Source organism: Protopterus annectens, chromosome 4.part1 (genome assembly GCF_019279795.1).
Source record: "Protopterus annectens isolate FY-2018-M chromosome 4.part1, PAN1.0, whole genome shotgun sequence".
NCBI lineage: Eukaryota > Metazoa > Chordata > Ceratodontiformes > Protopteridae > Protopterus > Protopterus annectens.
This window is the reverse complement of record NC_056734.1, coordinates 762,853,481-762,880,589: the sequence shown is the minus strand read 5'-3', so window position 1 is coordinate 762,880,589 and position 27,109 is coordinate 762,853,481. Positions and strand designations below refer to the sequence as shown.

The window sequence follows — 27,109 nt, the reverse complement described above, 5'->3', positions numbered from 1 at the left end:
CTGAGTAGTTGCCTGTTCAGTTTTTGGCAGTAAAGAAATTATAGGGGACGTACCAATAAGTTTGTTACTGGATCCACAGAGAAAACTTTCTAACATGGAGTTAACTGAGTTAATTGGAATAACAAGGTTAATTCCCTTCTGGATAAGTGTCTTTTTTGTGGAAACAGCTAATAATTAATATAGCTACGCAAGTAATATGCATATTCTCTTCCAGAAGTGTGTGTCATAGTAATTAAGCATTTGGCAAAGGCAGAAAGCACTGATGAAAAGGAAATTTCCAAAATCTACACTGAAAGCTGATTCACCTAACCTGCGAAGTCAGGAAACTTTTATGATCTGCATCAATGAGTGAGTGAGGATACATATCATAACCATGTATCTCACAGTCTCAATCTGATACATGTAGTACGGCGAGAAAAGTCTGAATGGACACCAAGATGGCTGAAGATTGTGTTCCTTTAGGCACAACAAAAATGGAGAAATGAAACTCTCCCTTGTGAATCAGAGGAATACATTCCCCTTTTCCTGCAAGAAAGCAGATCTCTCCTCTAGTAAGATGGATAGCTCCTTTTTCCAAGGAATAGGGTCTTGGTAAACAGAGAATGGGCATAAAGGAATTCTAAGATGTGACTGCAATCCAGAAGTGACAACATCACAGTTCCTGAGCAGCTAAGGTTCTCCAGAAGCTGAAATGAATGAAAGGGCAACCCCTGACTACTTCTGCTACTTAACGATTAAAAAAAAAACTTCTGGCTAGACTTAAGAACATAAAAATGACCTTCTTGGCCCTTTGGAAGAGTTTCTTCTTATAAGTAGTCTGAGCAGTACTAGAAGAACAAGGCTACAGCTGCTGCAAGAATATCTGTTTTAATTAAAAAAAACATTTACCCTGACAATGGAAAAGCTTCTCTGAATGATACAGTTCATTCACTGGCTGTTCTCATGGAAGCTCTGCCAGGGAGGCATTTAAATCATTAACCTCTAATTCTAGAGGGAAAAGGCAGTCTTGTTAAAAACTGAAGCAATACACTTGGCATAAGCTAAGAATAAAGTGCCATATGGACTTCACCCATAATTTAAGGCATCCAAAGTTGCAATTGTTACGTCCTTGAAAAGGATATTCTCATACGTCTCAATCAGCTATCCTAACACCAAAAGAGAGATATTTTCTTTCATACATGATCTACTCTCCTGGATTTCTTTGCTATAAAAATATGAATGTGTTATGGTGCTTCCTGTCTCATAGGTAGCACTAGATACTAAACAGGTATGCTGGCTGTTTTTATGGAAAGATAAATCCTTTTTGAGAGAAAACCTTCTGGCCTACGTTATGTGGAATGGAGGGACATATGCTTGGAATTTCAACAAATGTCTTAAGTTTGGCTTTAGAGATAACAACACTCAATTTAACTACCTTAGTCTAACATTTAGGAAGGTCAAACTTTACAAAACATTTCTAATCGAAAAAAAAAATTGCAAGTAATCATGGGCCTCCATAACTTGACTATTTTCTCTTCATCCTTCTCAAACTTGAGAACTATAGGAGAAGGCATGAGGTATGCCAGATGTGGACAATAATTAAGGGTCTTTAAGACAATCAGACATTAAGGTATCTCGTCACTTTATGACTCTTCTTCCTATTCAATAATTTTGTTCTAATCCCTATCTGATTGAGCCTCTGCTTCCACTGATGAGTAAACCTGAATGGAAATATCCTACTTCTCCTTAAGCTGGACTGTAGCCATCACTGCCTGGGTCAGCTTAGAAAGGTCCTGGAGATATTATTTAAATCTTATTCTCCAGTGGATGTAATGATGCGCTTCTTCATGACATCATCAATCTGTTACTGCAGCCATGAAACTTTTCACTGAGAAATACAGGGTAGCATGGCCATCTATCAGAGTAGAGGAAGAAAGAGCTATCAATGATAGTAAACGCAGCATGGGGAACCGCAGATTTCATTCCCAATAAAATGTAAACATGCAAAAATACATTAACACAAACATCTGTCCTTGCCTCTAACAATCAGAAACTGCGATATTTGCCATTTACAGTAGCAATAACTAGGGCTAGTTCCAGTAGGATCCAGTGCTGAATAGACCATACTTGCATCCATAAAGATCAGTCATCTTGACATTTATATTATGAACATACTTAATGAGGAAAACCATGAGGCTGGTCACTGAAAAAAAACACAACCCTTAACTGTATTTTGATATAGCAGACAGAAGTAATTCTTTTTTGTTCAAATATTAGACAACAGTCGTATTATTTAACTCAATGCACTAAGTGGATACAAATGATCTGTGCAAATATTTGGTAATTTTGATCAAAATGACTGGAGATGAGACTTCCAGTCTACTGAGAAAAAGTCCACATAAAGTGACCGAACAGAAAAATCCTAAATAAGTAAGAGCTATACAAAAGGTGGGAGATGTGCAGCAACAGTACTATCTACTTTAATCGCAGACATCTTATTGACTGCATCTAATGGAATGACGGAGAAAAAGAAGTTATGTTCATACCATACCATTCCGTGTGTTGTCCATCTCGTCCTTTATTCTGACTTGTCGGTGTTGGATCTGATGTGTCAGAACCATCTCGGCCAATATTCCAGCTCGAGGTCCTCAACAAAGCTCGTGGGCTCCATTCTTTACCCATAATGCCTTCCCCTAGTTACCTCAGATCTTGGTTGCCACTACCAGTACATAAAGAAGGGTTACATGGTAACAATTTGTAGATGCATAGAAATATGTATATACCTGCACCCATGAATCAGAAGTAAGACTGAAAGAAAATATTCTCTGAGGCTACACAGCCCTGCTGTAATCTTATTTTGTTAACTAGTCTACCAGGAGTTTAGGCAGGGGGAGGAGGGAGGGTTGTGAGAATAAATGAGATGGACAACCCACATGGAACATTATGGTAAGAACATAACTTCTTTATGTGATGTTGTCAATCTCGCCTTTATTCTCACTTGTGGGACTGCATTCCCAAGCAACTGAACTCTTGGGTGACTCAAGAGAGAATATTCCTCAGAACCATAGAACCAAAGGATGCTCCACTCCTGGAGGCCAAATCCATGTTGCAATGAGTAATAAAAGTGTGAGGACTTGCCCAAGTAGCTGCTGCACAGATATTATCTAATGGTAGTCTAGCCTAGAAAGCAGCAGACGTGGCCAGAAATCTAGTAGAATGAGCTTTAGCACCATTTGGAAGGGCTTTGTTTTTAGAATTGTAAATATGGGATATGCATGATGAAAGCCATCTGGAAATGTGACTTTTGAAACTGGATAATCTTTCCTTGTATTACAATGAGACAAAAAGTTGATCTGATTTCCTGAATTCCGAAGTTCTATGTAAATAAAAAAGTAATTGCCTATGAACATCTAGGAGGTGCAAAGAATACACTCCTTTATTTTGAAAACTAGGAAAAAAGCTGGAAAGTCAATAGATTGGTTCAGGGTATTTTCTGTAACCACCTTGCGTCGTTACACATCAGTCCATCCATTCTACTCAAGGTGGTTGAGGGTATTTTCTGTAACCACCTTGGGTAAAAAGGATGGACTGATGTGTAATGTCACCCTATCTTTGTGAAAGATCCTGCAGCATATGCCACTACTAATAGCTCTGTCTTCCTGAAAACTTTAGTTTTGTCCAAATAGAATCTAAGCTGTCTGTGTACGTCCAAAGAATGCAGAATTCTCTCCCCCTTGTTCTGTGGATTTGGATAAAAAGTTGGCAAATGAATAGTTTGGTTAAGGGCCACACTGGACACCACTTTAGGCATAAATGTTGGGTTTGTCCTCAGAGAGACCCTGTCTGGATAAAAAATGATAAAAGGTTCCACAGCCATGAGTGCCTGTAGCTCTGACACTCGTCTTGCAGAGTGGATTCTACCATTGGAGATCTTTCTTGCAGGCCTTGGTTACTACGATCTTGTGAGACACTGGAAGTTTCAAGATTGACCACTGAGCAAATAGCATCCACTCGAGCATCCTCATGTGGAGGTGGGCTAGAGGGATCAGTATAACAGAAGCAGCCATTTTCCTTAGGACCTGGAGAACTAGTTTTGCAGTGGCTGTGGACTTTTTCACTAGAATTTTGATGAGATGATGCCATGTACTCTGTCTTGTGAAAGACTTGCTATCTGAGTGGTAGTGTTTCTCTCTGCTCCTATGAACAGCAAAGTTTGTGATGGCTCTAACACAGATTTCTCATAATTTATGGTAATGCCCAGGGAGGAGCAGAGTTGAAGGATATAATCTCTTGATTGAAGTAAGTGCTGCCTAGTCGGGGCTGTTATGAGCCAGTCATCCAGGTATGGAAACACACGCATTCCCCTGCGTCTTAGGTGAGCCACTACTATTGCTATACATTTGAACACTCTGGGGGCTATAGTGAAACCAAAGGGCAGAGCTCAAAATTGGAAGTGAGTGGCTCCCTAGCCAGAAGTGCAAGAACCTCCTGGACCATCTGTCCATTCAGATATGGCAATACATGTCTTGGAGGTCTATGGAGCCCATCCAATTGCCTTTTTCCAGGATTGGAAGTATCAACTTCAGTGTCACCATCCGGAATTATTCTTTACTGATTTGTTCAGATTGCTGAGATCCAGAATAGGTCTCCAGTCCCCTGTTCTTTTTGGAACTAAAAAGAATCTCGAGTAAGTTCTGGATCATCTCTGGTCTGCGGGGACTTCTTGGATAGCCCTTTTCCTTAGCAACTCTTGAATTTGTATAGTTGCCTGTTCCTTTTGACTGGGTGTAACATCTGGAACCACTTTGTTTTTGGGGATAGGAAAGGAGAAGGGAATGAAATATCCTCTGGATATTATGTCCTGCACCCATTTGTCATTTATCTTTAGCCAGGTTTCTTGGTGCAAGAACAATCATCCCCCAACTGCCTCCAGAGGGGAGCAATCGGGCACTCCTTCAGGAGCACTGGAAAGGTCTCCCAAAGAAAGATTCCCTGGAGCCTTGGTTTTGTGGACCCCCCTTGCTGCGAGGGCGGCATCTCCTGTTGTTGTTCCCCCCTCTGTCTCGGGGGAACTTTCACCTTGTGTGTCCTGATAACACCTCTGAGATTTTCTGAACCACACTTTCCCACTACCTTTTTAACTTTTGGGAAAGGGTCTGGTAGGAGTGGAAAAACTTACTCCAAATGCAGACAAGGTCTTACCCTCTTGTTCACACCTGGTAAGCGTTTCCTTCACTTTTGGCCCAAATAGGGATGAGCCATCAAAAGGCATGTTAATGAAGGAAGACTTGAAGTGCTTCTGCGAAATTGCAAAGATACATCCAGGCCTGTCTCCTAATAGAGATATCGGAGCCTGCTGCCCTACACATTCCATCCGCTGCATAAGAAATTAGCCTCATGGAAGAGTTGACAACTAAATTCAGGGTAGTAAGCTGAGCACTGACTTTCTCTGCTGCTGCATTGGCTACAGCTCCTTGAAGGGAGTCTGATAATTCTTTAATCAGGTCCCTCTGAACTCTTGTGAAGTGAATTAGGTAATTCAGAGACCGTAATGCAAAGATCGCTGATGTGAAGATGTGCTTCCCATATCTATCCATAGTTCTGGAGTCTTTATTAGGAGGATAGAGAAAGGTTATCATCTTAGAGTTCCTTTCTATTGGCCACTGCCAAGACCATAGCATAGACTCCTACACCTTTTGTAAGAAAATCTTTCTCTTTGGGGGCAATAATGCATTTGTTTGGCTTCCTAGGAGTAGGGTCTATCGTGTCTGGGGTCTCCCAAGCCTTTTGTGAGATAAGCTCATTGAAAGGGGGAGTAACCCAAGAAGTTGATGGGTGAGATACAAAGGTCTTCAGGAAGACCAACTCTTCAGCCGAAGGGGGGGGGACTGCCAATCATCTCTCTGTTTCAATAATTCTAAGATGTCTCCAAAGGAGACATCTTCAGGAGGTGATTGTGGGGACCCTTCTGCCTCATTTAGGTCAGTATTGGATGTGATAGACTCTTCTGGGAGTCCAGATGCTTCCTCTTATATGTGCTCTTCCGAGGGACCTCTTCAGTAGGGTACTCTGGGCAGAATACGGAAGAGGGGGCAGTACCATGAGGTACATACTCAGGCCTAGCATCTCTGCAGACCTGTGGACAGGGCCTGTGAGAAGACAAAGACAACTCACCTGAAGGGGGAGGAAGAAAGTACAGTTGTGTACACTTACCATAAATTTAGATGTTCGCGTGTATTCACTGTTGCAGTCATTACATTTGGGTAATCCTGCTGGCAGGTTGCCCTCAGTCGGCCTGAATTCCAAAGTCTTGGGTCCTGTGTCGGTGCTGTCTCCTCTTCCATGATGTCAGGTCGTCAGGGGTATAAAACATGCAGCCAACGCCATTTTCTTTAGTTTTTCTTGCCCCCGATGTCAGGTACCCCCAAAAAGGCAGCAATGTTATATATATAAATATCTATAAACATGCATCAATATAAACTTTACCTTCATCTACAAGCAAATACACCACATAGGTTGTAGAAGACAGAGAAGGAAAGATAAACTGTAGAATGAAAGGGGGATGGCGGGAGGATCACCTGGACTGCAACAGTGAATACATTCAAACATCTACATTTATGGTAAGTGTACACAACTGTATTATGTTCTTCGTGTTTCACTGTTGCAGTCATTACATTTGGGTAGAGTCCCAAAGCTATGGTTGGGAGGCTGGAGCTAGACAGCATTAGGAGTGGCTATGAGGCCCAGCAGAACTGCAGTGGCAAAGCCTGCCCTGGATTTAGAGTAAAGTGGCAGATGATAATGCTTTGTAGAGGTGTGCACTGAACGCCAAGTAGTAGCCTCTAAAATGTCTTTAGTTGGTACTCCCCTGAGAAAGGCTGCTGAAGTGGCTGCAGCCCTGGTTGAATGTGGTCTAATGCCCTTAGGCACTGGCTTGCCATGCTGTGAATACCAGAAACGAATGCAGTGGCCTATCCACTTTGAAATAGTCTGCTTGAAGATAGCCTTTCCTTGTGATCCTGCAGCATATGCCACTAGTAATAGCTCTGTCTTCCTGAAAACTTTAGTTTTGTCCAAATAGAATCTAAGCTGTCTGTGTACGTCCAAAGAATGCAGAATTCTCTTCCCCTTGTTCTGTGGATTTGGATAAAAAGTTAGCAAATGAATAGTTTGGTTAAGGGCCACACTGGACACCACCTTAGGCATAAATGTTGGGTTTGTCCTCAAGAGAGACCCTGTCTGGATAAAAAATGATAAAAAGTTCCAGAGCCATGAGTGCCTGTAGCTCTGACACTCGTCTTGCAGAAGTTATTGCTAGGAGCAGAGCTGTTTTCCAAGAAAAAAATTTATATCAGCAGTAGCAGCGGGCTCAAATGGAGGTAGGGTGAGTTTTTCCAAGACATAATTGAGGTCCCATGCAGGTATTGGTGATCTCCTTGGAGGCCTTAAATGTTTGGCTCCTCTGAGGTACTGCCTTAATAAAGAATGAGAAAAGATTGGTGGCTCTGTATTGTAATGAGCCGAAATGGCAGAGGCATGAATTTTAATTGCTGAAAAAGATAGGCCTTTGTCCAGCATCTCAGTTAAGTATTGCAAAATATGAGGAATATTTGGTAGACCTGTATCAGCTCTTTGTGCCTGGTTCCAAGCACAAAATCTCTTCCATTTTCCAGCATAAGATTTCCTAGTACTAGGCCTTCTGGTTTCCAAAATGACATCCATCACAGCTTTACTGAGAGGTATGCTTTGTATGGCTACATTATCCGCCATGCTGCCAGGTTTAGAGTCCTGAGTCGGCTGTGCAGGATCTGATTGTTTTGTTGGGACAGTAGATAAGGTATTTGAGGTAAGGTCCAGGCTGTGCATTGAGACAAGTTCCTTAAGATCGGATACCAGTACTGGGGTGGGACCAGTCTGGGGCAATCACTATCATCTTTGGTTTCTCCTGTCTGACCTTTAGGAGTACCTTGGGGAGGAGAGGCAGTGGAGGAAAGGCATATACTGATAGGTTTTTCCAGTTGAAAGATAAGGCGTCCACTTTCCATGCTTGTCTGTGCAGAATCTTTCTAGCTGGTAGTTGTGACGGAAGGCAAATAGATCCCCATTTCCTTGTTATCATGCTGAAGACTTGTGGATCCAGCTGCCACTCGTGGGGATCCATGAGGTTTCTGCTTAGTTTGTCTGCCAGAGTGTTTTCCTTTCCTGGCAGGAATTGTGCCTGCAGATGAACTTGGGTAAGTCAATGCTGTGTCCCACAAAGCCATGGCTAGTCTGCAAAGGGGGTAAGAATGTGTGCCCCCCCTGCTTGTTTATATACCACATGACTGTGGAGTTGTCTGTCTTTATCAGTAGTTGTCCCGGATGAAGTAGGCCCTTGAAGGCTGTCAGGGCATTTTGAACAGCTAGCATCTCTTTTTGATTGATATGTAGATGCATTTGGTTTGTGGCCCAGGTGCCCTGAATGCATCTTCCTGCCATGTGGGCCCCCCAGGCATACTCTGATGCATGTGTTGTTAGGTTCTGCCTGGCTGGGGGTAATGTGAATGGCTGTTCCTTGTTTTGGTGACAAGCCTTCGCCCACCATCGAAATTCCTGTTGCAGGCAGGGAATGAGAGTAATCATTGTTTCCAGGCTGTGACAATGTTGCGTCCAGACACTTTTTAGGTACCACTGAAGTTTCCTCATATGCAGTCTTGCATATGGAATTAGTAGGATGCAGGATGCCATGAAGCCCAAAGCCTGCAGAATTTTTCTTGCAGATAACTGGGCCTTTGTTGCCAATCTGTTGAAATAGCTAGTCAGTTGCCTTTGTTTGTCTGGTGCGAGATAAGCCATCTGGGCAGTTGTAATTTAAGCTTGCACCCAGGAATATTATCTCTTGAGAGGGTACTAGTTTTGATTTCTTTTCGTTGACTGTGTACCCTAGGCATGTTAAAAGTCTTTTCACAAACGCCAGATGCTGTAGTAGAATGTCCTTGTTCTCTACTTGAATTAGGCAGTCGTCCAAGTAAGGAAATATTTGTATTCGTCTTTGTCTGCAGAAAGCAATTACTGGTGCCAGGCACTTTGTAAAGACCCTGGGCGCAGTAAATAAGCCAAAGGGCAGTGCACAGAATTGGTAATGCATTGAGTCAGCCTTGAATCTGAGGTATCTTTTGCATGATTGCCTGATTGGGACATGCAGGTATGCCTCTTTTAGGTCTAAAGTCACGAGCCAAGCCTTTTTGCCCAGCATGGGCAGAAGCTGCTGCAAGGTCAACATTTTGAATTTTGCTATATCCAAGAATGTGTTTAGAATAGATAGCTCCAGTATTGGTCTCCAGGCTTTGTCCTTCTGGGTACCAAGAGCAGTCTTGAGTAAAATCCTTGTCCCTGCTCTTGCTGTGGTACTTGTTGAATAGCCCCCATGTCCATGAGGGATGAGACTTGTTTTTGTGCCTCTGCCCAATGATTTTTTGGCAGATCTGGCCAACCATTTGCCTTTGGCAGGGTATGGAAGTGAAACTTGTAGCCTTGTGACACTATGTTTAGAACCCAATTGTCCTGGGTTATAATGTGCCAATTTTGAGAAAAAAAGAGCTATTTTTCCCGCTAACGGTGCTGCCAGGAGATAACGGTGCTGCCAGGAGATAAGTGCTTGGTGCAGGCAGGGGGAAGTCATTGGGACTGTTTCCTGTATGGTTGTGATTTGTCTTCTCCACTTTTGGAGGTAGAAGCACCCCATTGCTTTGACCTGTATGAACCTTGCACCTGGGATCTACCTCTAGGGCGTCTGGATCTGCCCCTTTGAGGTCTTTCTGATACTGGAAAGGACCAATTCTTTGTAGGCCAGTGTCTACTAAACCTAGGTGGCTGTACTTGTAAAACATCGTTCACAGTTTGCATAGATTTAGCTTTGTCCTCTGTTTTTTTTAACACCTCTTCTGCCTCAACACCAAACAAAGTTTCATGCTGTAAAGGTGCGTCTAATAATTTAACTTTGACATGATCAGGCAGATTTTGTTCCTTTAATCTAGTATGCCTCCTAATTACAGAACCCATAACTGTGGCCCTGCAGAAGGCCTCCAGAGAATCAAAACCACATTGCAAAGTACGCTTTCCCACTTGTTCAGCTGCATGCAATAAATCCTGTATTTCCTTGTTTTCTGCACATTCAGAGTTTAACATTTTCTGTTAAGCAATGTCATGACATGTTGCTGATATTTGAGCATATGAAACTGACAGTTTAAGGCCCTTATAGCCAAGAGGAGCTGGAGGTAAGGAGTCAGGGGTCAGACTAGACTCTGAAAACACATCATCCACAATGTCTAACACAGGTGGAATGGCTAGAGGCCTGTGTTGAGGTAGTAAAAGGAAGTCCCTGAGCCTCTTTTTAGATTCTGAAAAATCTTGGCTCTCCCAGTGGAAATGCTCCCTCATGGTATGCAAGGTTTCCCCACAAGAATAGTCCTCAGGAGGAGAAGCTGAAGGAATAGATTCTTCAGCATCAGAATCCTCACAGGGGGGAAGTGAATATTCCTGATCAGAAGAGGAATCAGAAGAAATAGAAACCTGGTCTGAAGATTCATAGTCTGTCTCTTGCCTAGACCTTTTATCAGGAGGGTGATGGAAACCCCTGATCAAGGTACTCAAGTCTTCAGCCATTTTGAGCATCTGTTTTATGGGCATGGAGGCCTGTCCATGAGGCTCTTGAGTTTGTTTCTTTGTCTTTGAAGGTGCCTTAGTCTTTGCCTTTGAAGCTGAAGTCGGTTTTATGTATAGATGTTTAGGTCTCAATACACCCTCAGAAGCCGGTGCCTGCTCAGCAGCTCCAGACCCATCTGAGGGAATAGTGTCCAAGGCTCCAATACCTTGAGTTTCCAGCGGCATAGCCGACTCCACGTGGGAGATGGTAGTGGCCTGCGACTCTAAAGTAGTGGGTGTCAGGGGCTGCGAAAGTGCCTCACTGAGAACCAGCGAACCGGCGACTGGCTTAGGAGAAACTTCGTCTGTTTTGGGCATCAGTTGTCTATCCTTTTCTTTTTCTTTGCATTTTTTGTGAGCTCAGGTAGTCGGATGGCTATCCGACAACATTTTATAATTAAATCTGCGCCCAAAATAGTTTAATGCAAAATCATACCGACGCTTTGCATTGGTTAAATCTAGCACAAAACCGACAACTTGAAACATCGTGGTCAGGACCTAGGCAAGGAATACAGTAAGAATGAAAGTCCTTATGAGGTATTTGCTTTCCACAAGAAATACAATTATTAACTTTTTCTGACATCGGTCTGAAGCAAGAAAAAAGTTTCCCCAATGGGGTACTTAGCGTTAATGAAGACTTCAGATCTGAAACTTGAACACGAAAATCTCAGGAGTCGGCCGACCGGCACTTGCGAACTGCTTCTGCTTCGGGCACCGCGTGGCAAGAAAGACTAAAAAAAAATGGTGTTGGCTGCATGTTTTATACCCCTGACGACCTGACGTCATGGAAGAGGAGACAGCACCGATGCAGGACCCAAGACTTTGGAATTCAGGCCGACTGAGGGCAACCTGACAGCAGGATTACCCAAATGTAATGACTGCAACAGTGAAACATGAAGAACATCTGAGAAAGACAATGTACCAGACTGTGAAGCAGTCAAAGCCCTCCTCATTACTTCGAAGGCATACTATCCCCGCTCCAAAGCAGTCCCCAGATCCAACATGCAAGTCATCAGAGCCGAAGGTCCCTCTGGAGCAGAGACTACCTCCGAAGTAGAGGTAGAAGCTGAGCTCACCCGTGCCGAAGCCCCCACAGACACAGTCAGATCCGAAGAGATCTGAGAAGTCTCCACTGACCGACAGGGGAGTGTTAGTTCCTAAATGTCTCCTCCTGCGAAGGCACAGAGATGCTCAGGGCTGATGTCAGAAATGGGGAAGTTATTGGTCCTGGACCTGACACCAACACAACCTGGATGTCAGAATCTTCCAGCTCTGAAAGCAGGAGGACAGATCAGAGGAGGAAATGTAGCAGGAGAGAGGGTTTTGTGTGAACTGATTCCTTTGGCCTCAGATCCATGAGAATTCTCACCAAAGCAGGTGTCTTTAAAAGTCTCCACGACCCTATCCACGTCTTCATCTGACAAACACCTAGTAGATCTTGTGGATAGAGTAGGTGATCTTGAAGTAGCCACAATTGGAGAAGGGAGCCTGGAAGAGATCTTCTCCACAGAAGAAGACTGGCTCCTGTGTCTATGAGCGGAAGTAGTAGTCAGCGCCAGTAAAGATTCCCACTCAAATGAAGTGCTGGAGTCAGGAGAAAGAGTCTGTTCCAATAGAGCCTTCGGAAATTCTGTTTTGGATCCGATGAGGATCTCATCTCCCATAAAGGTCTCTTAGATGGCTTGTCCGATGATTGGTGGATATAGCCACAGGGAAAGGCATTTTTAACAGGTCTTTCTAAATCAATTTACTTTTGCATTCCAATAAAAGCCTGTTGATTAAAGTTGTGGCAAATGGAACAAGACTCTTGCAGGTGTAAAGCCCAAGGTGTGTGAATCATTAAGGGGCAGTTTCTTACTGCACTTTTCACACTTTTTAAAGCCTAAAGGCTTGCTTTCCTGTTTTTGGGACATGACAGAAATAAAATAGAAGAACCACTCTTACACTAGGAAACTTAAGTCCTCTAACTTAAACGGACTTAACTCGCAATCAAACAAAGAAACAAAGGTTATAGAAAAAGGGATTCTATTTTTGTTATTATATATATTTTTACAAACTTGCAAGGAAAGGGATCACTGGAAAGTTAAGGGACGTCCTCAAACTAAAACGGACGTTCTTAAAATACCCTCTAATTTAAATGGATGTATAGAACGGGAAAGTGGGTAAAGAACTTAAATTAAATGATAGTTTACTCTTATATTTAATTTAATTCTATGTAGAAAATAATAATCAAAGTTGTACTTAACCCAGAGCTATAACGGACAAAACCTCTTTGTTGCGTGGCAAATGAGATCTGAGGTATCCAGGGGAAGGCATTATGGGTAAAGAATTGAGCCCATGTGCTTTGCTGATGACCTCGAGCTGGAATATTGGCTGAGACGGATCCGATACCCACAAGTGAGAATAAAGGCGAGATTGACAACATCACATCAGTAGATGACTTTCTGCTGCTGAAAGCCTCATAACCCTGGCAAACAGAAAAGTAGTTAAAAATCTGAAATTGTTTCTCTAAATACCTATGACATTACTTAGTCAATAAAGAACAGAAACACACAAGTAATATTTGTAGACAGTAGCTGGGCAGATGAAATAGCATATAATTTCATTGCTTTTCATGATTATTAAATATTAAAAATAAAATAAAAAGATTGAGTACTACAGTAACACATCACACAATATACAAAATGAAATTAGAAACTGCCAAACAGCAGGCATATTTTTTACCAGAATTTCAGTGACTTTGACTAGCCATTTAAGTTGAGAAACTAATGTGTCTCCCAAAACACACTCCATCAGTGATGATGATGGGGAGTAAGTACCCCCAAAAGGATTTGCTCTTGTGGTACACAGAAATTAACATGATCACCTGAAATGTCATCACATCCACTGTTCTGCGTGTCATTTCTAAAATACAAAATTACATCTAATTCGCTGCACTTTGTCTAACAGTAAGCTGATGTGGGAGTGTTATGCACATCTTACTTTTTAAACATTTTCATGTAAAACTGTAACCACAATTTTGTTTTGGTATTATGTAAAACTGTAAACAGCATCAAAGATATAAACCAAGAAAGTTACCAATACCGAGGGTCCACCACAAGTAATTTTATTGACAAGAACACTAAGAGCTTTCATCAGAAGGTATACAAACTTCTTCAGAGTGAAAAGAATGCTTACAAAAAACACACACATATAGCACCATACTAGATCACATGATACAAACACACCCTGCTTACTTTAACGCTTAACGTACAACATGCCATTTTTTTTTCAAAACAATACAACTTTAAAGGGTTGAGGCAAGTATTGGCTTGCTTACCCAGTTGGTTAACGAACTTAAAGAGCAAGTTTGTGAACTGTGGTTTCATTCTTTAGAAGTTAAATTCCTTTGGACCCCTGCTTGCTTGAACGGCAACGCTAATCCTAACATTACACCGGACATTGGGAATGATACTACTTTTGAACAAAACTTTGACAATTGACTCAACAACTCATTTAATTTTTCCCCTCAGTGAAGGTAACAACCATGTGGGGCTGAATTTACAGCAGAGTATGGACAAATTTCATCACACTTTACTCAGATGTCGGAAACTTCAATTGGAAAACAACTACCTTAGGGAATGTTTAAAACTCAAGATTGTACCCAAGGATTTGAGGTATTGGAAATACCTGAATGGGTTAAGTGCATGACTCTCCTCTCCATGTCGAACTGCTTAAACTTTTTGACAAATCTGGACTTGAATTGATTGAATTACTTGTAAACCACACTCAAAGAAACAAACAGCAGTCTTTTACCACAAGAACGTCAGACCAGTAAATCCACAAAATCTTTACCCATAACACAATGAATTATCAGGAGTCTTTCTTCCATCTTTTTTCTTTTAATAAAAAGCACCAATAGCAAAATAGCAGCACAATACAACAATATAATACCCACAGGTTAATTTCTCTAGCGCCTCGGCTTTCACAGCCTTTTCAGAGTACATGTTTTATCACAAATATTCCTTCCTTTTATACAATTTGGTAAGAATACACCCCACAATCTTTCAATTATTTCTAATTGCATCTTAAAGAAATACCATAAAAAACTTTTTCAGTTACACTCCTTATTTAAACCTTTTGGACATACAGTATTATATTTTAAAATAAAGATTCTTTTTGTCTTAATTCATACTTCAACCTCTCTGGTGTTAAAAAACCTTCCTTACACTGTTCCAATATTGTTGCTTGTAACCTCTGAGGATTTCCCTCATGAAATTTATGAAAATATTCCGCCACTGGGTTAACTAACCTACCTTTTTTATATCTCTCACATGCTCTTTAAGTCTCACTGAAAAATTTCTCTTGCTTTCACCTATATAATATTTGTTACATGGGCACCTCAGCCCATATATTATACCTGCAGTGTTGCATCTAAAATTACCATGTTCCTGATATTTTCTACCATTAATTTTAGAAAAAGTTCCAACAATAAATTGGCATACCGCACAATTCCCACATGGAAAAGTACCTTTTTCTGTTATATCCTTTAAGTCCAAATTTTCTGGTCTTCTCAAAGTACCACGTACCAATAGATCCCTTATACTTCTTCCATTACTATAAGTAAATTTTAAATTCAATTTTTTTAACACCTGTTCTTTTTTTATCATCTGCAAATATTATTTCACTATACCCTCTAACCTTTCAGAAAAAGGTGTATATTTAGATATAAAATAAATACATTCCTTAACTGTACCATAAGGTTTATTTTTAATATTTCTATTATTACCATTCTTATGATTATTTACCTTCAGTTTCTCCAATCCTGTATTTATTTGTTCTACACTATATCCTCTCTTGTAAAACATTTCTGTCACATTTTTTATTTCATTATTCACATCTTCCACATTATTACATAACCTAATAACCCTCATAAATTCCCCATATGGAACTGAGTTAATAGTATGTATAGGATGGCAACTTGTTCCAAATAAAATATGATCCTGAGTTTCAAATTTTCTGTGGACCTTCGTTCTTATCCACCCCCCATCCTTACCTTCCAAAGAACATCCAAAAAGTTAACCTTTGTCCCTTTTTTAGACCATCAAAACTCAGATCAAACTTATTCTTTTCCAAATCCTTTATAAATTCTTCCACTTCTTCAAATCAACCTTTACACATAAAAATAAGATCATCTATAAATCTATAAGGTTTCAATACATGTCTTCTATAAATGTTATTACGATATACATATAAATTTTTATAATAACCCATGAAGAGATTAGCATACATGGGGGTGGGGGGGGCACCGCCCCCATTGCTGTTCCTTGTATCAGTTTATATAACATTTTATCAAATTCAAACATGTTATTCTCTAGCCAAAATAAAGTAAGCTCTTTAATATACTCCGTTCTAGGATTGTTCCCTAGAAAAAATTCCAGGGCCTCTAATCCATAACTATGTTTGATATTTGTATAAAGACTCACCACGTCTACTACTATAAAATACATGTCTTTTTCCCATTCCACCCCTTTTAATTTTTCCAAGAAGTCAAATGAGTCTTTTATATAAGATGGTAACTTTACAACCTCATTCACAAAATAGCCATGCAAAAAATTGGCTAGATTTTTTTGAAAAATAATTGCAAGTTGAAACTACTGGTCTTCCAGGTGGGGTAGTTATATTTTTATGAATTTTAGGCAGACAGAAAAACTTTGCCATAGTGCATCCTTTTCTACAGTTTTCTTTCCTTGTCTACAGTTGTAAAATATTTCAACCTAACCCCGTTTGATATAAGTTCATCAAACTCAAATAAAGCGTTCTCATATACATCCTTATGTATTTTCTTACATACAATTTCATTACTTAAATGTCGGTTACACATATCCCAGTATTGCCTATAATTCATAATAACCAATTTTCCCCCTTTATTCGCTGGTTTAAATACCAGCTCACAGTCATCACACAATTCTTTTAAACATAGCCATTCTTGTTTACTTATATTATATTCCTTTTCTTTCTTCATAAAATGATAATATTCATTTTCAATTGCATAATTTAACATATGATATAATTGTTGAATATTTTCATTCCTAAGCGGTGGAATAAAATTACTTTAATTTCCATTTTACTAGTATCATAGCAGCAATAAGCATTTTCTTGCATACTCATTTCAGAATAGCATGAGTAAAAGCGATCATTACTAGTCTCAAGATCTTCACTATCAACACCATTCTCATTCCAACATTTTTCATTTGAAAAAAAAATCATGTAAATGCAATTTTCTAATGAACTTGAATATATCACTTTTTAACTCGTGCAATCTTGGCAGGGCAGTTGGAATAAACTTCAAGGCTCTATTTAAAACACATTTTTCAGTTTTACTTAATACATATTGTGACAAATTCACAATATAATCATCAGTTTCCACACTACATTCAATATGTCCATTTACCTCTTTTACTGGAACACGGGTCAAACCCTTGTTCTCTCTGATAGTCCTGTCCATACCAAGTTCTTTTCTTGCCCCCATAATGGGAGCCCTGTTGTTCACGAAAAGTTTTTTTAAAGTTATCACCATCCTTCAATTTAGGCAGCGCCAGATATTCACAATTATCTTCATATTCTCCTTCAGTAGAAGACGCTGTGCTCTCCGCAGAAGTATAGCATTGTTGGACTGATCTCACTTCCTGATCCTTGCTGAACCTCACTCAATGTGGCGTTTGTTGATTTCTAGTGATAATGAATGTCTTTTTACGTTCATAATCTCTTAAGTCTCTATTAAGTTTCTTTTTCTATTAACCAGTTCCTTCTCATGCATTACCAATTTATCTTTTATACCATGCAAAAATGTATCAAGCGACTCATTATTGTTACTATTCACAATGTCAGCACACATTTTTTTAACTTCATTTTTAAGTTTGTCCCTTTTCAACGCATCCTTTCTATAAGGATGCTCACCCATTCCATACTACATTTATGTGCTGCCTTAATCCACCGGTCACAAAAAGCCTTTTCCTCCTCCACACTAAGATCAAACGGTGTGGACGGATTCTTAAAGGCTCTTAGACCCCTAAGTGTTATCTCAAATTCTTGATAATGTTTTAAACTCTGCATGTTTAAATATACAGACGACCCCTTAAAAATAACTTTATCTAACTGTTCAAACATTGCTTGAATCTCCGGTACATTTGAAACACAGTTTCTTACCCACATTAGCAAATGGGTTGACATACTTATTAGTTCTTTCTTCTTTCCATTTGCTATATATATTCTGGGGAGAAGTAGAATTGTTAAGCAGTATACCCTCTGATCCGTTAATTATTCCAGGACCATTTGGTTCACCCTGTTGCAACAAGAGACCTTCCAGCGTTTTTTGTGACAGGTCAATTCCAGTTTCACGATACAAACGAGGTACCTTCAAAAAGGATTCACTGGCCATCAGTGAATATGTAAACCACACTCAAAGAAACAAACAGCAGTCTTTTACCACAAGAACGTCAGACCAGTAAATCCACAAAATCTTCACCAATAACACGATGAATTATCAGGAGTCTTTCTTCCTTCTTTTTTTCTTTTAATAAAAAGCACCAATAGCAAAATAGCAGAATTACTTGTTAAGTATAATCAGAGGAAAGTGGACATGCTTATGGCTGAGGCCAATAAACTGAATGACTCTATTAAAGCCGACCTTCTTTTTGAACATCGGGTCAATTGTTATAAAAAAGGTTTTTGTAGAGATTGACAGGGGGAATCTCTGCTATACAAAATAGAAAGCTTAATAAAATTAAACGCGATAAGGAAGCCTATACAAAAGGTAACGTGTATCCTAAGCCTCCTATGTCGCGTGGCAACTAAGTAAACCACATGGGTGACCAGCCAATGGAAGAGCACCAGCCTACTGGCCAATAGAAGAGCACCAGTCTACTAGCCCTGATGTAGATGACCATGCCTGTCCAAAAAATAGACAAGTGAGATGCTCCGAGAGGATCCAGAACAAAAACTATCAGCAACATCAAGGCCAGCGTGGGTGGGTACCTCAACAGACCAACTATGTAGCTCAGTGGAGGAACAACAGTGCTTATCATCAGCAGACGAGACGATAAACACTAGCAGGTTGGGCACTTACCATTCTAAGGAGATTGATTTTCCCTGTATTAAGTAGAACACTAAGGGTGACTTTTCTTTATACAATTTTACTAACTTTTTATTTGGGACAGAGTATGCAGACTTGCTTAGTAAAGGATTTTCTTTTGTGCCTACAAATGCGGTTAATATTGAACATTTGATTATAGATTTGACGCTTTTTGTTAGAAAGCTTAAGTTTATTTTGGAACAGTACACTAACAATGAATGCTTATCACTATGCATAGGAGTAGAGTTATGAATCCAGCACCATCACTGCCACTATTGCTATTTGAGAAACTTGTTGAACAGGATTTGAGGACTTTATTGAGAGAAAGTAAGTGTTATGATTTCTCTAATTTAACTAGTACTTAAACTAAACTGTTATGTAATGTAATTAACAACAAAAAGGTGAGGACAAGGAAACCTGATAAGGGGGGGTGGGGTTGTAATTATGGACAAGGGTGATTATATCACCCATATATTTTGTTATTTGTTTAATGGAGACTTTTATGAAGAGATGAACCTACAGGAAAATTGATTACTTAATTAAAGATCAGGGTCAAATAGACCATACCATCTATGATTTCTTAAAGGTTACATTTCCCTTAGTTCTTTCTATCTTTGGAATTCTGAAGATGCACAAAGATATTAAAGACCCGCCCCTGAGACTGATAGTTAATGCTAGTTGTTGTAAAATTCACCCCCTTTCTAAATTCATTGACCTCAAGCTTAAAAAAGTGGTTTGTGATGTTGATTATTTATGCAAGGACTCCTGGGGCTTTTTGTTAAAAATTAGGGACATTCAATTTTCAGATTCATTAATTTTTCTTACTATCGATGTAGTAGAACTATATAATACCATACCGCACGATGTGGGTTGGTGGTATAACAACTTCCTGGTTGCGTCTAAGAAGTCTGATGCGGATGAAATTTACACTTTAAATGTTCTTATGGAGGCTGTATTGGAAAATAATTTTGTCTTTATCGACGGGCACTATTTACAACAGATTAGGGGTTTTGATGGGGGCCACCTGTGCCCCCGTTTTCGCTAACATTGTGTTACTGCAATGGGAAAAATATTTTCTGTTTGAAAAGTTCCAGGTTTTTCCATGGAAAGTTTATACTAGATACCTGGACGATATTTTTATTGCCTGGGAAGGCAGTAGTGATGATATCCCCCCCTTTATAGATTATCTCAACACTACCACATCTTTTTTAAAGTTTACTTTTAGTATGAATGTTAAATCCATCAACTACTTGGATGTTACCATTACCAAAGACTTTTTTAATAAGTCAGTAGAAACTATTATTTACAAGAAACCCACTTATTGTAATCATCAAAACTGTCATCCATATTATCAAAAAAAAGGGATTGTATGGGGTCAATTTATAAGATTGGCAAGAACGATACCTGATGATGCAGTTTTTGTGAATGAGTGTGACATCCTACATAGGATGTTTCAGAACAGGAGTTATCCTGATGATATGATAATTTCAAGTAGAGCTAGTGTTGAGTGGGAAATGGAAAATGGTTCCTTAACCCCACTAGTTAAATCTAAGGTTCAGAGTATAAGTGATGTAGCCAAAAAATAGCGTAGGTGAAAAGTATTTTACTTTGAGTTTGGTTATTCAATTTTATGTTACGGATGTTAATATAAGAAGGATTTTAAATAAAAACTGGGAAGTATTTACCTTATTTCAAGGGGTTACAGAGAAACTTGGCAGAAACCCTTAGTAGTTTATAAAATGGGCAACACTTTCAAAATTTTGTTAGAAAATGGGGACAGTCTTTGGGAAGTTGTTTTTAACAAAAAAACAGGTACTACTATGTGCTCAGTGTAGGCACATTTTAGTTAGAGATAGTATTACTATTAATGGTAGTTTCATTAAGAGTTCTTTCCCATGTAATTGTAATTCTATTGGGGTTATTTATTTAGCTATATGCCAAAAATTCCACTGTTACTATGTGGGAAAAACTAAAAGAAAATTAAGGAAGTGTATATACGAACATATGTTAAATATTAAGAAAAACAATTTGAATAACTCCCTAGCAAAGCATATTTCTTTCTATAGTAACAATTTCTTTCTATTTTTTTTGGGTTGCATTGCGTTGCAGTTAACCCTAGAGGTGGCCCCTGGGAAGACATTTTGGAAGCTAGAGAATTGCTCTGGCAGCTCAAGCTTAATGCCTGTAAACTACCTGGGCTGAATGATCAGGTTTCTATTGCCAGTATATTAAAATTGAAAGCTTATCAGGTTTAAAGTTTAGTTTTCTTTATTTTTATATAATATGTTTTTATTTAGTTTTGTACTTCTTAAATGTTGTAACAAAAGTTTTTTAGTTGTATTGTTTCAAAAAAAAAAATGGCATGTATTATGTTAAGCATTAAAGTAAGCAGGGTGTGTTTGTATCATGTGATCTAGTATGGTGCTATATATGTGTGTGTTTTTGTAACCATTCTTTACACTCTGAAGAAGTCTGTCTACCTTCTGAGGAAAGCGCTTAGTGTTATTATCAATAAAATTACTCGTGGTGGACTCTCGGTATTGGTAACATTCTTGGTTTATACCTTTGATACTGTTTGAGTATTGGAGTTGTGGAGTTTTGGTGATTATGCAAAAGTTTGCCAAAGTCTGTTTTGATATATCATACAAAATCACTGTATATAAAACTTACCCGAGTTACTCTCATTTCCTTTGGTATCATTAACACTGTCCAGTGCAAGTGGTGTTAGACCACTGACCAGTAGTCTATCAACTGGCACAGAAACGGGTCGTATAACCAGGCTTTTGGATTCCCTTTTAATAACACATTCTTTGTCTGTATTATTGCAGTCTGATGTACCTTCTTTTGCTTCTCCAGTAATTTCTTGAAAGCCAATCTTACTCTTTTTCCTTCCTTTTGCTGGCGCACTGGCTGAGCGACGCAAAATACGATCACCAAATGACCGCTTCCGCACACCATAACCACTACTGCTGCTCTCTGTGGAGTAGTGCTTAGGAGTTTTGTTAAAAAGCCCTTTAAGACCCATGAGCTGCCTATTCTGAAAATCAGCAAGAAAATGTAAAGGCATTATTAGAGACAGAGAGCACATTCTGTCAATAAAAACATATGCTGCAGTGTTAACTAGCTGCAAAAGAAATAAACAATAAGATGGAAAATGTTTAAAACAAAAACACACTGGCAAATTCAATTTAAAAATGCAGGCAAGCATGCAGACATCAGTGCTAATACTGATGATATGCATCACATCCAGGTATCTTGTTCTGCAGACCACTGCTCCATAAGTTCATGACTTGTGTGCAGTTTGTATTGCACAACTATGCATGCGCATTATTTGTACTTAAAAATACTCACATTCACCACATGCAGTTGTCACATCACCTTCTGGGAAAAATGCAATTTCCCCAGAAAACAATAACATACATGTAATCTGATATATGTGCACGTACAGGGCCCTCCCCCACATCTATAGCTCTATATATATATATATGTACACACACAAAATCACACACGCATATGTGTATATACTTATATATATATATATATATATATATATATACATACACACACACACATATATAATTACATGCATGTTATGTGGCTGAATGGTATGTGTGTTGAATGTGTGCTGTGGGTGTGTAAATGGCTGAATGTTGTGCTGTATGAATGCTGCGTATGTCAAAGTGTGAGTTTGCCAAATGGAGTACTGTTTTATATGGAGGAAAATGGGGTTTGGCATTAGAGGATAGGAGGGTGTGTATGCCATAGTTACAGTAACGGTCAGATTTAGCGTTGTCTGTCTGTATTCGGTCAGAGTTAGGGTAGGATTTAGGTAAGAGGATAGATTTAATGTTGTGTGATCATATTTCGGTAAGAGTAAGTGGACAGATGTAGTATTCTGAAAATGTATGCTGGTTAGGATTAGGTAATAGGGTAGAGAGTGGTGGGCTGTTCAGAGTGATGCATGTGTCAGTGTGTCTTGTTTAGTCACAGTGTTGCAGAAAGGATTTTTTTAAGCTATGGTGTAAGGTTATGGTTAGTAGCCCCCCTGCCCATCCTGCTAATACCTGCTAACCCTAACACTGCACCATACCTTAAAAATATCCCTTCTGTAACACCATCACTAATCAGAAAAAAATGTGGTCTTTTCTAATATTTTTTTCTTGTAAAACTGCAAAGAAAAAGTTTTTTTTTTCTTTTTTGCAATCTTTTTGTTTTTCGGTATATTTGTTTTTTTAGAGAATATGTCGCCTCACAGTTAGACGTTGCCCGTTCGATTCTCAGTTAGAGCGTCTTCTGTGTGGTGACATGCATGAATGGGCATTCCTTCGTTGAAGGTTGTGCGTTAGGCCCGGCAGGCCAGAATATAAAAATCTACTGCCAATCATTAGCGGACCGGAGTTCCACTGTGGTGACCCCTAACCAGGAAAAGCCGAAAGACACAAACAAACAAAAAAATGTGCTTTGAAAAACAGGCATATATGTATGTATGTGTCAGATACTGTAATTAACAGGAACTTGTTCGACTATGTGATAAGGTGGGTAAGTATGTTGAATTGCACAAATGATGTGTGTGTTTTTATTTGAATGGAGTCAGTCTGAATGTTAGTAAGGTAAGTGGTACTGGGATGGCAGTGTGTGTGAGTATTTATGGATTATTATAAGGGGTTTGCTTTTATGATGTATATCTGTGTGAGAGAGAGAGTGTGTATGTGTGTGTGTGTGTGTGTGTGCGCGCGCTTGCGTTAGACGGTGAGGTTTAGAGTAAGAGCTAGGTAAGTGGACAGGTTCAGTGGTTTGTTGATTGGTGGTCCACATGCACAACAGCAAGTGCTTCTGTGTTAGGATCACAGTAAAGGCTAGGTAAGAGGATAGGTTTTGATGTGCATGTGCATGTTTTGGATTGTGTGCCTGAACCTGTAGTACGGCAATGTGCCTGACAGTGAGGTGTTGAATTTTGGTGTGTGTGTGTGTGTGTGTGTGTGTGTGTGATTATATATATATATATATATATATATATATATATATATATATATATATATATATATATATATATGTGTGTGTGTGTGTGTGTGTGTGTGTGTGCGCACACACGTATATCTGTGTGTGTGTGTGGGAGGGGTAGTCCTAGAGTAAGGGCTAGATTAGATGCATGCAGTGTTTTGTGTGTGTGTTTGTGTATGCACGTGCACTACTGTGTCTTGTGCAGTGGTAATGTTAGGGAAGGGTGTTTGGTACATTAATGTGTAGAGTTAGGGTTAAAGTCAGGAGCAGTGTAGTGCACATTACTAAGCTGAGTCAGGGACAGGACATAAGAAAACAAATAAGACTAAACCCAGTCTTTTCATAGAATGAAAAGTTGACATTAGAGAACACAGAAAGCCTACTGCCGAGACTTGATCACAGCATATGTGTAAGCTGCTGATCAAGCAATACAGGGGTCTGACAAGATGAAACCTCCAGGTTGTAGGGGTTTACAAAATGTCCACAGGGAACGCAAAACCTCAAACAAAGCTTGACTGAATGGATCTTTGGAAACATTCATAGCCTTAAACAGAAATTAAGAACGCATTTTGAACACAGTAGCTTTTATGGATTTTGTTAGCCAAATATTCAATGCCAAAGAGTACTCAAACATGCACTGTGTAATGGGATGGAATGCAAAACTGCACCTTTCAGAGTCAGTGTCTTATACCTATGACATGCAGTTGAGAGAGACATTTATTAAACTTTCTACAGATAGCAATCTTACTATATAGTGAAGTAATTCAACACAAAAATGATGCTTGCAATACCTCCACAAACAAGCATGACATGCAAAAATGCACAACATCACTGCATGCTCAACATATCTACCTTTGTAGCTCCTAGTAAGTGCAATATAGTATAACTTGGATTGAGGATTAAAGGGCTCCACTGAAAAGTTAAAAACAGCAATTTTTTTAACCAAACTGTTATGTACAAAAAACAAAGTACTGATATGATTGAAGATTCACCTTAACATAACAACTGCTTCTGATTGTAGCAATCAGCTATCAAAGTCTAATGTGACAGTCTGCATAAATATTCATAGCACTTACAATAACTGTTAGTAAAGAGTTGCTACATCTCGGTCTGGTGTGTGGACTTCCTCTAAAACCTACATGTTATACTCAGAAAATACAAGAGAGCGCAGCAAGAAACAACTGTTCACCATTTTCTCTTCTGTGCAGTTCTTTAACATTACACGAGCTGTCTATGAAACTTACTAAACGCCATCTTTCTTGGCACCACTGATGAGAGCCAGCACAATCGTTGGTGAGAAGGTAACTAAATCAAAAAGTGTGGGTTACGGTTTGTGGGGACATTATCTTAAAAAAGTACACCATTTCAGTAAACGTAATTAACACATCTTAAACACTCACCTAAATCAAAAAGGTGAGATAGTGGATTTTATACATATTCTATAATTATTATAATGCGACCCCCCTAGAGTAGAAACAATTTTAACTGTACATTAACAAAACTATCTCAATTTACACAGACCTTAAATAAAATGTTGGTGATGTATACATATAAAACATAGCACTCTTACCTTTCCATAAATGTCATGAATTGTTACATGAACAAATATAGATGCTTCAGTGAGGCCCTCAAGGTAAACATGGCGGTACCCTGGCAATAAAAAGCACAAGTCTGGTAATGAAGGTACATCATTATATAAATGACTTACTGGCCTATACCTTTGTTAAACATACACAGACAAAATATGTCACTTAAGTAAATATGGCCATTCAAGCAGGGTAACTTTTATACTTGGCTATATACATTCTGCAAACCATGCATACATATAGCCATATACATGCATAAATCAACGTTACAGGTACTTAACATAATGGTCAACCACCTGCAGCACTGCTTGATAAATCAAACTTTCCAAAGCTGCAACACCACCCTTATCACAAAAGGCTCTGTTTCCCCTGTTGCTTCTCTCCAGTTTTAGACAAAGCAAAAGCTTACTTAGAAAAAGATATTCATCTCAAACTCCAAAGCATCAGCTAAGGAGCTACAGGGAAGGCTGGTGACTGCAAAGAGTGTGCTCAGAAAGAAAACTAACATTTTGTTACATAGTTATAAATTTCATATCTGGCAATGAAAGAATGTACACCTGCAGTAAAAAACAAGACAACTTTAAATTTTATATTCTCCTGGGGTCTGTAATGTGGGAACATACCCTTGAGTACTGTGGTCTGAGATGGAGACCTGGACCTGGAAATGAATAAAGGTACTCCGCTTTCATCTTTTCTGGTAGAGTTTTTAAGCCAGTGATGATCTTAATTAGGAACCTCTGAGGTCCTTCTAATTGTTTAATACATCCAGTGAGGTACATCCCCAAAGGGGTCACTGTATTCAATAACTGACCTAATTAATGCTGAATATAATGAGACAATGGCCTCTTTGGCTTTAGAAGAAATCCTTGATGGTCAGCTGTACTAAGTAAAAGGAGTTTCTGAATGCTGTCATTTTGTGATGATCAAAGGAGAGGGAATTATCAACCCAAGTACCAAGGTCTCTAACAAAGTTCTTATTTTGGAGTGGGGTACTGTCTATGTTATATGCTGGGGGGTGAGATGCTTTACCAAGTGTGACTATGTTACCCTTTCTAGCATTTAATTTGAGTTGTAGTTAGCACACCAGATGTACATAAGTACAAGTTCTTGTTGAATGGCTTGGATGTCAAAGGATGACTTGATAATGACTCCAAGTTTGCAGTTCTCTGAAAACTTAGTTAGCCAGAGATCTTTGCTTTTGGTCTTGAGGTTGTAAAAGTAAATGCCTAATAAAAGAGGGTCATAGCATGGAACCCTGCAAACTACCGCTGGTTACCTTCATCCTCTTTGATGAGGCACCTGCCTTCCCTCAGCCAATTTGCTATCCATTTTACCACATACAGATCGACTTGTAAAGCATTTAACTTAACTATGCAAGCATGAGGTATAGTGTCAAAGGCCTTGGCCAGATCAAAGTATGCTGTGTGTACACTATGGCAGCAGTCAACAGCTTACTTTAATCTTTCAAAGTTGTTAACCAGATTCATTAGACATGATCTACTACTAGCAAAGCCAAACTGTTGACGGTCTACTATAATGATATTTTTAATGTCATAGTTAATCAGGTCAATTATAATATGCTCCATGACTTTACATATGAGACTTGTCAGGCTGATGGGCCTGTAATTCTCAGTAGTGGGACCAGCCCTGTGGAGTGGCATCACTACCGCTGTGTGCCAAACTCCAGGGACAAAGCTAGGAGTTGCTTTGCCAAGGCTTGCTTGGTACTATTCATTAAACAGACTGG

General features: G+C 39.3%; 1 protein-coding gene across 6 annotated transcripts in view; it reads right to left on the bottom strand.

Moving 5' to 3' along the window:
* PLCH1 (phospholipase C eta 1) overlaps positions 1–27,109 on the bottom strand; it is a 3,453,772-nt gene that overhangs the window by 49,189 nt on the left and 3,377,474 nt on the right. For 5 of the 6 annotated variants that reach the window (XM_044070508.1, XM_044070510.1, XM_044070513.1 and 2 more), the window contains 3 exons: positions 25,347–25,426; positions 24,629–24,688; positions 21,446–21,812 (listed from right to left, as the gene is read on the bottom strand). In XM_044070508.1, the coding sequence (XP_043926443.1) occupies positions 21,446–21,812; positions 24,629–24,688; positions 25,347–25,426 (507 nt within the window). The remainder of the gene's footprint in view (positions 1–21,445; positions 21,813–24,628; positions 24,689–25,346; positions 25,427–27,109) is intronic. The other variant, XM_044070509.1, reaches the window with a different exon arrangement.